The 14,010-nt window shown below is 39.5% G+C and overlaps 1 protein-coding gene across 9 annotated transcripts in view; it reads left to right on the forward strand.

The window, feature by feature from the left end:
* The window catches only part of EYA4 (EYA transcriptional coactivator and phosphatase 4), a 275,438-nt gene that overhangs the window by 144,472 nt on the left and 116,956 nt on the right, over window positions 1-14,010 (forward strand). For all 9 annotated transcript variants that reach the window (XM_078447329.2, XM_078447332.2, XM_078447331.2 and 6 more), the window contains exon 3: window positions 1,046-1,095. In XM_078447329.2, the coding sequence (XP_078303455.1) occupies window positions 1,046-1,095 (50 nt within the window). The remainder of the gene's footprint in view (window positions 1-1,045; window positions 1,096-14,010) is intronic.

Below are 14,010 nucleotides of genomic sequence, written 5' to 3' on the forward strand. Positions count from 1 at the left end.
GACAATACTGTATCTTTAAAATTCAAAACTTACTCCCAAGCGTTGCCATTTGTATCACAGTTGACACACAGGGTATGTGCCCACCAGGGTATGTGCCCACCGTGTACTTTTAGTGGACTTACTTTTCACTTCCAAGCTATGTATTAGAATTTAAAACGTCTTGGATTTCGTAGGTGGCACAGATGGACTATCACAGTATAAACACCCAGAGTATGTAACGGTAGACTTGGAAATGTGTATTGTTCATGCTCTGTATTAACTAAGGAATTTTTGAAATAGCGTCTACTTTGCATATAATATACCCTGAAGTCCATAGTAGTTAGATAAAATATCTGTGCTTGAAGTTAAATTATGAAAGACCATGGATTTTTGCTTTACCTTCTTTTAGAGAATGTAGCACCCACTGTTGTCCAGAAATGGGTAGCAAGTCCTGGAAGCAAAAGTCATTTTCGTTCTTTACCTTTTGTGGGCTAAAAACCGCAAAGTTGAAATATAGCCTGCAAAATATACTGCAAATATATGTGAGAAGTCTGTGAGCAATGCTGGAACTTAATTGATATGCTGAGAAATATAGAAAACATACAGCCACCAGATTGAGAAAATGAAAATTAATATGTGAATGTTTTAGCTAACACCATACTTTGCCCCAGAACCTGGTGTTTATTATTGTGCACTGTGGTAGGGGACAGAAGTGATATCAATTGGAAAAACATTTCTCAGTGAATTGAGAACAGTATGGCTTTCTTGTTCTTAAGTGGGAAACCTGGTTCTTTGGTTTCTTTGTTCCTAGTTAAGCTAGTCCCAAGCCATTTTGACTGAACATTTTACATACTTACGGAGTCCAGGGAAGTGCCGTTGGCAGCTGATCATGGGATAATAATGAACTACACTATTTAGCCCCGCATGCTGCCCTTGTAAAATGTGGAGATTATTTTATGGAGATCTCGGTGGGCAGGGCTGTATCCACTTTAACAAGTGTGCGAACCTGAGCGAGGAAGTTGTATTTTCACAGGAAAATAACTCGCGCTCTTTTCTTTTCTTACAGGTAAAGAAAACGTGCACAGAATCAGATGCTTCAGAACCTCAGAATTCCAGGTACTGTAAGATAGAAGTCAAGACTCCACTAAGGGAAATGGCAATTTTGGAGAACTAGTCAGATGTTATACTCCAGATACAACTGTGATTTGAAGCATTGAGGTCCAAAGAACTTTTCTTTATGCAAGCTACATTTCATATTGGCAAGGGTACCATTAATCGCAACATGAATAAGAAGGATTCTGATTGAAGTCACCTTTAAAGAACAATAGTAGAGACAGCTCTAGAAACACTGGAAAACACTGTCCCTTCACATTCATTATTTGAGTTCAGCTTCCTTTTTCTTTCTTATCTTTTCTTATAATGTATTTTCACATGTGAAATTCTTCCAGAGATTCCACAGCTTTAAAAAAATCTGTGTTTACCAGTAGAACTACAATTTTTTTTTTCAATAAAACATTGCTAGATTTTGAGAATGCTCTCAAATTGGAAAAATCAAAATCGACTTGGCACACTCTCTTTTGGGTTATTTGGAGCCTGTAGAAATGATGCAACAAAGTGCTCAGACCATTGCCTACAGGAATTTAGCACCGTGTAATTGTCTGTGTGTTTGGTTCAGATACCCAACAGATGTTTTCAGGCCTACAAGTGTTCACTTCAAATCCAGGCTTGAATTTTAAATGGAGAAAGAAAAGTATTGTAGGTACCACTACAATAATAAACATATCCAGAATACGATATTGATGATATAAACTAGCTTATTGTGTCAAGAAATTTGTATTTAATGGTGAGATGGGTCTCATTTATTTTGTCCTACTTGCTTCAATGCATGATGTAAGTAGTGATTTTATTGCTCTAATACAGCAGGACAGATCTAGGTAAAAAGTTAATGGCCACCGTATATCCTTTTTGGAGAACCAGTATATATTATGTACAGTACCTTTTCAGTTTGAGTTACACCACCTCTGTTTTATGCAGTGTGATATTCCTATAATTAATCCCTAGACCTATTATATTAAAATGGTTATAAACGGTCTTTTCTTCTGGACCATCAGGAGTACATAACAGGATAGAGGACTTTTTGACATGTGTTCTTTGGCATTTTGATCTTTGTCCTTTATAATTAGGGATCAAAATATAACCAAAGAGTTTTACCTTGTTGGAGCCTGAAGAAATGGATGAATCATTCCAGTTTTTCCTACAGAGCAGAGTAATTCCAGGGCTCATGGAGAGAAAGAAAGGCCCAAACTCAACTCCTTGTGAGCATTTCCTTTCTAGTCATTTTGCTGACCTTCCTGAGTGACCTACCTAGGGCTTGTTATTTAAGTAATTAGATAATTTTTGCAAAGCTGATCTTAAGGCTTAGTAGGAAAAAAACAATATCATCATCCTTCTTAATATTTCATATTAAAATGTTTTACCCATAAGTCCACTCAGGATTTTTGGACCTCGTGTTATGCTAAGATAAGTTTTAAATAAGCAGAAAGCCACCAAACTGATTTTCTTCACAATTGTTTTCAGTAACATAGAGGAAAAACAGAATTTGTAGCTCAGTGTATTTAAACCAGAATTAGATCATTCTTTTTTTTTTTTTTTTTTTTTTTATCTGTCAAATCCTGGCTTATAAGGCCTTAAAAGTACAATATTGTTTTTAAGGTAAATAAGGGTTATTTTTAAAACACTATTTACATATATTATTTTATAATATAATTATTATATTAGCATATAAAATATAATGTACAATATATATTAATTGAAAGCTATCTGTACTTCCTGGAAACAAGGAAGTGGTTGCCACAAATTAGCTGCTTCTAAAAAGTTTCCCAATTTGTAATATAAATAGGTAAAATTAGGCAAATCAGTATCTAATGACTCGAAAGCTTTTAACATGAAAATCAAACAAACAGTCCTTACTTACTAAAACACAAAATGGAAAGGACCTTCAAGATGACTGAGGATCATTTACTGGTTCAAGGTTGCCTACACATTTTGATCTTGACTGGTCTCCTCTCCTAACTTCTGGTGCAGGAGACAATTTCCACACCCTAGAAACGTCCGTAACATACAGACATGACTATTCTTGAATTCTGTATTTATTCATGGGTATGAGGTATTGGAGTACCAAAACTGGCACTTAGTTAATGCAGTGATGGAACACCAAGAGAATAAAAATATGTAAAATATCATTCTGTACAGGCTACAGTAACTTACTGAATAGTCAACAAATCCAAGAATGCCAAAAATAGTATTTATTATATACATGTACTGAAGTTCACTTTTTATCACCTATTAAAACCCACACACACACATACCAAAATGTCTTTATTACAGACACTAGGCAGTGTTGCTTTAGCAATATACATATATGACTACATTCTTTTGTGCTTATTAGGAACCACAAACCTTTCTGTATTCTCCTTCTGTCTCTCCCTCCCCTGTGTGTATGTGTGAGAGAGAGAAAGAGACAGAGAAACAGAGAGAGACCGAGAGAAAGGAGAGAGAGATTGATGCAGATTGAGATTTAAAGCCTGGGGCTAGATAATTCTACTGTAAACAAATCTAAAGTAAAGAACTGAGCTCCAAATGAAATACTGCATCAGCATAAAATGCATGCAAGCTGGAGACCCGCTGCCTTATAAAGTGCTGCCTCACTTGGAACGTAAAGCTAATATAATTCATTTATTTAGCTAGCTTTATAGTGTGTTGGTTTTGGATATGAAAAGATTAGAATAAATGTAGATGGAAAGTGTTTTTACAGTAGGGAAGTAATTAAATTGGGTGTGGAGACTTTGTAAGGAAAATTCTTAGGGTGACATATGTGTATCAGCAAATTCTTTGTCTTGCTTGGCCTTAATTCCTCTTTTGGAAAGAAATGTTTGAGCTGCAGATGTGACTGGTAGATGGGGAAAAAGAGACTTTACCAACCTATGTAGGTAAGGTAAAAACATCTTAGAAATAACATTATATGTATATATTAAAAGTCAGATATTAGGGACTGCATTTTCTAAGGTTCATAAAGCGATATTGAATTTGATGTCATATGGAAAGTCATATGATGTGCTTCATAGAAAAATGGACATTTCTTTTTTTTCCTTTTTTTTTTTTTTTTTGCTTTCCTCTGTGTTGCTAATCATGTAATAGTATCATTGGCTTTTGTTCCTAAAACTAATGTTAACCATAAAATGGATACCATTGAAAACAAAAATCTGTATTTTTCATATACTTTATCTAAACCTAAAATTGTCTGTTACTAGATAGACTATCCTAAAAAGTAAATCGAAATACCATTTTTATGTTGATTTTTTTTTCCCCCCTGTATGGGTGGTGAATTTATTTGTGTAGATTTGTGCCTCATTTGAGTCTTCACTGAAAATACATGGATCTGATTTAATTGTGCGATAATGAATAACTTCTGGACAGGTGAAGTTGCTAGAAGTTTCTGTAAGTCTCGCGTATTGTTAACTTTTCTACTTTCAGTTCTTTCTCATAAGAGGTGAGGAAATCATTTATTTCATTCTTTAATTTTGTTCCTGGCAGATATCTCGTATGCAAATATGCCTGTATGTTAAAATAGTCCCCGTGATACCTGAATGATTTCTTTGGTGACATTCTTTGGTGGAATTTGGTTTCCCTTTCTTCCTGTTTGGGTCACTAAAAATGAATGCAGCATTTTCACCAGGAAGAGACCAAGAATGTAGACAGGAAATAAAACTCAAATCCGGCAATTTTGTTTTCTACTTCTGCTATTAATTATGCAGTGAATGGAAATGAAGCATTTTAGTGAAATTGGCTGTGTGAAGTGACTTCTAGGAAACATATCCATTCTTTTCCTGTTACTGCTTCCTCTCATCCCGGCCACAGTATCTACCACCAGCAGATTATAGGAGGGAAACACAAGGGAGAGTAGTAAAATATGGACAGTGCTCATGGTGACTGTGAGCCAAGATGCTAGGTTTTCCATGTGAAGAATAAAATGAAAGGATTCAGTGGGTAATGGTGAGGGGTGGACTCTTCCCTCCTTCAAAGGTTGAGCAATTTGGTTTGCTGGGAAATTGGGTTTCCCGAAATCAGCAAAGCCTCCGTTGGGTGCTGTGACTTGCCCTAGTCTCTACTGACTTGACAATGATCACAGAAAGACAGAATGACTCTCAAGCTTTGAATGAAGCCCCGGAATGAATCTCAGCTTACTATCTAATATTTCAGTGAGCCTCAGGAATTTGATCTATTCAGTGTCTATGTAGAAAATCTTTACAAATGCTACTAATTCATGTTGTGTAAATAATTATGGTTTAACAATGTTATACTTAAGGCATTACGTTGTACATATTTGTTTGCTGGTAAAACGATTATTGTAATGCTTCCAGAAGCCTGAAATGTTTACTGACGTAGAAGTTCGTGTCAAAAAATTAAATGCTGTGTTTTTTTCATGACCGTGAAAGCTGAGGGCCCCTTTGTGAAAACACACATTTGTATTTCACTGTGTCAGATCAGAGACCCATCTAGGCCAATATTGTGTCTCTAAGAAGCATCAAAATCCATGACTACCAGGTTGCCTGTTCTCAAACTTGCAAATCTCAGGATTACGTACTAATACACAGGGTCTCTCAGTAACACAGTCTAAGCTATTCAGTCCGTGTTCATGTAACCATTTCATGGACTTAGTTACATTGCTAGCAAATACTATCTTTTGGACTATAGAACCCAGAAAATTAATAATCACACTACAAAGTTAATTACTTTGTATTAATTCCTTCTACAACCACCTCTTTCAAGTCAGAAGGTATACTTGCCCTGAAGATGATTGATGGATATGCTGAGATAGTGTGATTTAGTTCACAGGTCTGGGGATTTGGAGAGAAAGAACCTGGAACTCCATGGATACGTAGTTAACCGGAGTCATACCGTAGCTCAAACTCTTTCTTTCCAATTGTGCAACCATTCTGCCTCATTTGAAAGCCCAGCCTCATGAGGATGCCTCTGTGGTTTCTTTATTATTTTGGCCAGCATTTATTGGAGGTTTTCTGAGTCCGTTTGCCTTCTCTGGTGTGTGTTGACAGATTCCTACAGAGGTGGAAAGAGCTGGGATTCTGAACAAGAATGAAGTATGTGTTCTGTTTTGCAGTTAGTCATATCCTCAGTATCGAGATATCTTGACCCTTTCGGTCGTGGTAGCCGTTGAGCTAGTCTCCTCAGATGATTATGTAAGGTATCCACTAAATCCCTGATAACAGTTAGTGATAATTGAAGATTTAGAGAACAGTCTCAAAACTTAGATTATTGTTTTCTAAGTGCCCTATCATACAGGTTTCGGATCAGCCTTTTCCTATAGTTCATGGGAACCCCTGGTGATGTACCTTCGTTGGCCAGTACAGCTCTACCCTTGTGTAGCTCTATACTTGTTCATTGTTCTGCTTGTTTCCCCTCCAGAATGAATTACCTTCCAAGATTAAATGAGTAAATGAGAGTAAAAAAATGTATGTGAAAGGCCCTTACACGTTGGTACTCACAGAACAGTTTCTTAGTATGTCTTTAAAATTGAACAAGGTAATGGAGAAGGCTAGGCTGCAAGTAAAGGGAAGAAGGGCCTCACTGTCGATACTTCATTCACACGCACTTATGTGCTTTTTAGCTTTGGCTTTATGTCTTAGGATCCCTAGGTCTGGTTCATGATCTTTTTGCTTACTTCTCATTTCATGTTTTTCTCATGTAATTTTTGTTCATGACTCTTGACATGGCCCACCATGCCTAGCATGCTCTGGTCACTGCTTTTCTCTAGCTTTGGTTTCAGGCCAGCTTCCCGTGGTGGAAGGGTCTGAGCTCACAGATGCCACTGTCCTTCCACAGAGGCTGGGACCGCTCTTTCCCCATTTGTGCTATGCTCCCCCTCCCAGCTTTGCTCCCCTACTTAATTTCAACTAATCCTTCGTAGGATCTCTGACCTTCCCCGGTGAGCCAGTGGTCTGGACCCATCGTCGTGTGGCTGCATGGCCCCATGTGCTTCTCCTTCAGGGGCACCTCATTTGATTAACGTTGGCTTCATTCACTGTACTATAAGCTCTACAAGGTCAGGGTCACATCTACTTTTTGCTGTTCCCTATTATATCATTATGTAGCACAGTGCTTAGCAGGTACCAGGTTAGTATGTACCTGTTTAGTGAATAGTAACTTCCGAATATGCAAATCTAGTTAGTAATCTCTCCTGGAACATCTCTGGTAGCCACAAATCCCTAGTTCAGTTTTATTAGGGATTTCGCTCTGCCATCTCAAACTGCTCTTACAAAATACGATTATGATTACACTATCTCCCCCAGGATTGGTTCTTTCCTGTGATAATTCTCTCAGTTGTATCCTGCCTCGGGACTGTAGAGTAATCTCTGACCTCTTTCTCTCTTTCCTTTCCCAAGTCCTGTTGGTCATCAAGTTGTGTTTAATTTTCCTCGGCTGTGTTTGGAATCTCTTTATCCTGCCCTTCCTACTGCGGCTGTGAAAGTTCAAGCTGCCCTCACCTCATCCCTGAATTAATACAGTGCATTTCCATGTGGCTCTCTCATTTCCCTAAAACCCTTGCCTTTCTGTTCTGCCAAGCTGTCAGATGAGCACTTCTTGATGACATTTTCCACATGGCGTTACCCTGTTCATTGATCAGACAAATGGTATTTAGTAGGCATTCAAAATATACACAGAAGCATGAACAGATCATCTTAATAATAGAATTGTGTGCATGAGGTAAAAATGAAGACATACGTGTTCATACCTAATTGCTGTCTGTAAGAGGCCAGGGATTACCGGGATTACCTGTTACCTGCTGCCCTGTTGCCCTTAGTCTAATCTGCTAGATACTCATTTAGTCCTATTTCATATTCTTCCTTTAGTTGCAAAGTAACATAAGAACACACGAATCTACCGTGGGTCTTGGAAAGTACATTCCTGAAAAAATAAACCAGTTACATATACTGTGATTTTCATTTTTTCCCTTCTCCTGCCCTCGTTTCCTACATGGCTCTTAGAGGAATACAAGATCTTTGGGTACTGTGTGGATGTTGAAAGCATCCATCTTAGGGTACTACTTGCTTGGTAGTTCTACAGGTGAGCTCATTTCACCAGAGAGTTAGAGGAAAATGGTGCCACCAGAATGCAGCTTGGACAGTGAGCACTGGGGACCAGAATGCCCATGAAGAGTTTCAGGGAAGATTAAGGGCTGTGGTGGAATGTTAAAGAATAGATAAGATTTGAAGAAACGGGGAAAAGAGAGCCCAGTGATGTACAGGAAAGGACTAGAAACTGAAACTGACAGGGATTTTTTATAGGTGGTGAGTAGTCCCAAATGATGCATGTCGGAAATAGTTGATGAGATTGGAAAATAGGTAGATAATTGCCAGCTTGGATTCCTAGGTTTTTTGGTTTTGTTTTTTGTGGGGTTTTTTTGTTTGTTTTGTTTTGTTTTGTTTTGTTTTGCTTTTTAGTTAGGATTCATTGGTTGTAGCCACTACTATGAGGCAGTTTAAGCACAAAAGAGGAAATTTGTTTTTTTGTTACTTTGTGGTTTTGATATTAATCTGAGAGAATGTGAGAAGAAAGGGTTAGAGGGTTTGCTGGATTTTATAAGATGTGCGAGCAGAGTAGGGCCCACCTTCCTGATCATTTCTTATTCACCCAGGTCCTGGCCTCTTTGCTACTTGATGTCTTTACGTCTTGATGAATATTGGCTGATTGGCCTTATTTTCTCTCAAGGTCCCACAGTAGGAGGAAAATGCCCATGTTACAGTGCTCCTGATATAATTTTTACCTCTATAGGTAAAATTTCTAGACTAGAATTTCTCTCCCTTTTTCTTTATCTCAGCTCCAAATTTCTGGGGAAAGGAATGGTATCATTCCTTTTCTTAAAAAAAAAAGTTTATTTATTTTGAGAGAGAGAGAGAGAGTGAGGAGGGAGAGGGGCAGAGAGACAGGGAGAGAGAGAATCCCAAGAAGGCTCCATGCTGTTAGCACACAGCCCAACACAGGGCTTGATGTCATGAACCTTGGGATCATGGCCTGAGCCAAAATCAAGAGTTGGACATTCAACCAATGAGCCACCCAGGCACCCCTACCCAGGTCTGTTTTATCCAGCACCCCTTCCCTGAGTCCTAAAGTTTCATAAAATCCAGATTTTATCACTGTCTCCCTCCCTCATGAGATATAACTCAGTGGTTATCCTTTTCACTAGGATGGAGACTTGGAGCTTGATTTCATAGGTCGGACATCTATAAACTGTGGTCAGCAAAGAAGAGATTGTGTGACAGAGCTTTAAGCTGAGTGGCAGCCAAGCTTCAAAGTAAGAGGAGCTCCATTCACCTCTTTCTGAAAAGCCTTCTTGTAGTTCTTGACCCTCCTGTCCCCCTTCCCCAAGCTGACCAATTGCTATTTTAGTGGACCCAGTCCTTCTCTTCTGCTCTCAGATGCCAGTGCAACTGGAAATTGCTTTCTCCATTTCCTCCAGTTGTTAAATGATTGTCTGATGAATGCACTTCATGCCACAGTTCAAATTATTTATCTTAAGAAAAATTTGCCAAAATGAGGATACAGGTTTGGTCTTACTTTTTTTAAGAAGCCAACTCTCAAACAAACTCAAAGAAATACACTGAGTGATCAATAACTTAGAGCCCCAAAATTTGAAATTTACAGATATTGATTGGGAGGTCACTGGTGGATTGCTGATCAGGTAATAATGTGATTCAGTTGTACTTGTGATGACGGAGCAGCCATTGCACAGGTGCCTGGAGGCAGGGAGGCTAGTAGCCATGGGACTTACCTTTTTTTTTTTTTTTTTTTTTACACTTATTTATTTTTGAGAGACAAAGAGAGGCAGAACACAAGTGGGGGAGGGGCAGAGAGGGAATGTGACACAGAATCCAAAGCAGGCTCAAGCTCCGAGCTGTCAGCACAGAGCCTGACTCAGGGCTCGAACTCACGAACCGCGAGATCATGACCTGAGCCGAAGTTGGACACTTAACCAACTGAGCCACCCAGGTGCCCCGCCATGAGACTTACTGAAAAGGCCTGAGAGACGTTGAGCAAATAGTGTTATTTTTAGATGGCATTATACAAGTTTTTTTTTTTTTTCCTATGGTTTAAACACAGTTTCCAAATTTCCACATCATGTATTATTTATTTATCTTAAGAAAAATACACATATTGTAAAGCATGAAATAATAGATTTGGCTTGAAACAGGCGTGGTGGCAGTGGGAGGGATCTGGCTTCTTCCTGACAGCTTGCATTATTCTCTGAAGATGAGGAGACGCTTGACTTCCCCACATGTATTAGTGATGAATTCCAGAGGATGGCTGTGTTCCTGGTCAGCCTCACTTACAGTAAACGGAGTTCTTCTGAAGTCTTTCTGGTTAATAATATGAAACAGTCTTTCTGGAGACCGTGAGCTGCTCTGAATTAATTTGGTCAGAGTAACACATCACATAAAGTAGCATTAGTTTAGCATCTTTTATCCAGAGGACCCGAGGAGCCCCAGAGTGATCATCAAAATCATTATGGTCGGGGGCCATGGTGGCCTCTGAGATATGCCATGTTGGCTGATGGGATGCCATGTTGGCTGATGGGGCTCCTGAGCTACATAAATCCTTACCGTTATCCTGGACTTGGTGTATTTTCAGTGCAAAGTTCTTGACTCAGCTGAGTAGAAAATGGAAATTTTTGGAGGGTCCTCTGCAAGTTGGGCCAACCTAAGGCGGCAAGAAACCAGATCTTAGTTTTCTTCTCAGTAGTTCACTTAGAGCAACACTTATTCTTGCCCTTAAAGTTACTACTGATCGAGCATCATCTATGTGTCGGGCACAGGTCTGAGTGCTTGAGATACTTCGGTGAACAGAACAGGAGCATACGTGATGAAGGATTATTTCAGGAGATGAGAAGTACTAGGGAATAAAACAGAGTCTGAGAGGTTCTCATTTTAAATTGGGCAACATTTAAGCAAAGGCTTAAAAGCACTGGTAGTAAACCACGAATAGGGCTGGGGGAGTGCATTCCCTTGGGGATAAGCCAATGCAGAGCCCTGCCTGGTATGTCCAAGCAACAGTGGGGAGGGCCTTGTGGCTAAAAGGGAGTGAGCCCAGAGTTTCAAATTTGAAGTGGCAACATTCTAGAAAAGCTGCGATTTCTGTTATTTCCTGTATTTGAAAATATTTATTAAGAATTTTAATAAATCAGTTGTAAATATTTTTTTTTTCTCCTGGCCTATGGATGATAATCTCTGACAGGCAACTCATGCATCACTGCCACACGATGGGCTTGATGGCCTGCCGGGAACACCTCTTTTTGCCACACCACACGCATCTTGCCAAGACAAGGGCTGTGTCCTGATCAGAAGGCTTTAAACTTCTTCGCCAGCAGAGCTCCAAAGTCTGAAGGCATTTTTTAAAAGTAATACTCCTAAGATTTTAGCTATATACATATGTAGAGAGAGATGAGGGTTTAGATTCCAAAAACTTGATTCATAAAGACACGGAGATTCTGCTCATTATCTCACAGTTAATCATCACATCCCTGTTGTCTTAGCAACTTACAGTGTGCCGATTTGCTTTGCAATAAGCCAATAGATGAATGGATTCTTTGTCCATGTGTTTTATAAATTTCTATCACCTGATACTTGATGTCTTTCTGGCATGCTTACTGTACTAAAAAACTGCCTTTTTATTCTTCAAGTTTACGTCATTAAAATACAACTTTATCGCTCTGAAAAATCTAAATCTCTAATGAGAAAATATCGACCTAAGAATAACTGGAAAAAATATATGTGAGACGCTATTATAAAAAACGCTTTCATTTTCATTATTATTAATTTCCAAGGCTCAGTAAACTTGGCAAACTGAGTCGTCTGACACCCTTCACTTGCACAGGCATATATGCGAACTACAGAGAAAGAAACGACTATCTTTGCCTGACGACACATCTAGGTGTCATAGACTTGATTCCCCCAAACTCACATGCTCGCTTTTCTCAGATGCTGTCTCAGAGCATATTTGTCTCTTGCGTAATTGCAGAGCTTTCAAGTTCATAGCTTATTAAGGTAGATGTGGGCGTTGCTTACATGCGAGCGTGGGCAAACATGGCAGACTGGATGAGTTCAAATCCCAGGTGTTTGACCTTGAGCAAACTGCTTCATTTCTCTGTGCCTCAGATTTTCTCATCTGTAAGTGGGGATCATGCCGTATTGTCCTAGGGAGTATGTTATCACTGGAATATTGACAAATAACAGACTAACAATTAAAAAGAAACAAAACTAATAAAACATAAATGTAAGCATGCAAAATGTCTAGTCATGCGGGCTGCTGTGGCAGTGACACCAGAAGCTCTGTTCTTGAGCAGTTCCCAGCGGATGTCTGATCACGGTCAGCAGGGGCTACTGGGTATCTTCAAAGTTCAAAGTTGCTTGCCTTAGTACTGTATAAGCATTCTCATTAGTTCTGATCGCTTTGATTCTCTCAGGAGAAGTTAACTTACGTGTAGCATCATAGCACGTGGTGGAATTATTTCTATACAAGAGCTTCTATATTTGGATGTGCTGTTGCTTAAGACGACACACATCTCAGCCACCCGGACAACTTGGCTAAACCCTAATGATCATTTCTTGAAGGTTCTTGATAGCTGGAGTTTTGTAGAAATATTTCTTTTTCACGTTGATAAGGACAAATCAATGCCTGAATCATTTAGGGATTTTTTTTTTTTTTCAATTCAGTTCAGGTACCTAGCATAGTACCTGCACGTAGTAGGAAAGCCATAAATACTTATTATACGAATGAATGAATGAATGAATGAGCAGCTAAGTTATTACATTTTTTTGTGCGTGGAAAGTTCCTCATGCCTTTACCTATATTATTCTCACTACAGTATGCCACAGAATAATTAATAAGGCTCAAATATCATTTGTAAACAAGGTCAGGTTTAAGAGAGACCTCTAAGCTTTTGGGAGCAAGTAGGGTGACTCTGTATCCTAGCCTGCCAAGTACAGTTCCAGTTTACATCTGCTGTCCCAGTGTCCCTCTGGAACTGGTTAGAGATACTTTGCTTTCAAGAAAATCCCAGTTTGCATGATAGGTTTTACAGTTACTCAAATTAAATGATCACGCCCTTACCAGACTTTCTGCGGTAGAAACGTAACAATCACTCTCTCCTTTTCCGTCCCTCCCTCCTTCTCTCCTTCCCCTTTCTCTCTGTCTTCCTCTCTTTCCTTTCTTAGGATGGCTTTCGTGAGGGGCCTTGCACTTTTAGCCTTAAAGCAGCACAATATGTGAAAATGCTTCTTGAAGCCAAAGGTCACTGGGAAATAATTGTTCTGTTTTTACAGCCTCAACTCAAATCGGGAGCTCCTCTGTTGCATTCTGCTACGGGATCCACTTACGGCAATTCCACACCTCTCCAAAATAATACTGTCTTTTCAAGAACGTACACGGTCTTATTAAATGAAGTGACATAATCCTTTGTTTATCTCCCCTATGTTGCCCATGCTCTCACTTTCTGTTGTTCTTCTGATGGAATATCCAGAGTCCCAACGAACGGGGATGTGAGATATCATGCTCGTTGCCTAGGGAAAGGATGATGAGTGTGGTTTGGAAGAATGTCAAGGTGGCTGCATCACTCCCTCCACGTAGCAGCTGTCATAGTGAAGGATGCTGGCTTTAGAAGGGACCGTGGCGTCTGACAGCGAGGGGGGACACAAAACAGGCTGCTGTCGCTCAGACACCGACCTGACATATTCTCAGACACGTTACGTACGTGCTCTTGGGGTAGTAAGTATCATAGGTTTTCTTACAAAGAAAAGCACCGATGGGGACCATGGTGTGGAGGAAACATGAGGTGTACGTGTGCAACATGGCTGGAAGCGTGGCTGACCCACCAGTATTTCTCCAGGGGAGATTTGGAGGAGTCCATTCTTTGTTATGCAGGACTGCTCCACACTTCACAGGACTGTCCTAACCTGACTT

The sequence above is a fragment of the Panthera onca genome, chromosome B2 (assembly GCF_046562875.1).
Source record: "Panthera onca isolate mPanOnc1 chromosome B2, mPanOnc1 haplotype 2, whole genome shotgun sequence".
Classification (NCBI taxonomy): domain Eukaryota; kingdom Metazoa; phylum Chordata; class Mammalia; order Carnivora; family Felidae; genus Panthera; species Panthera onca.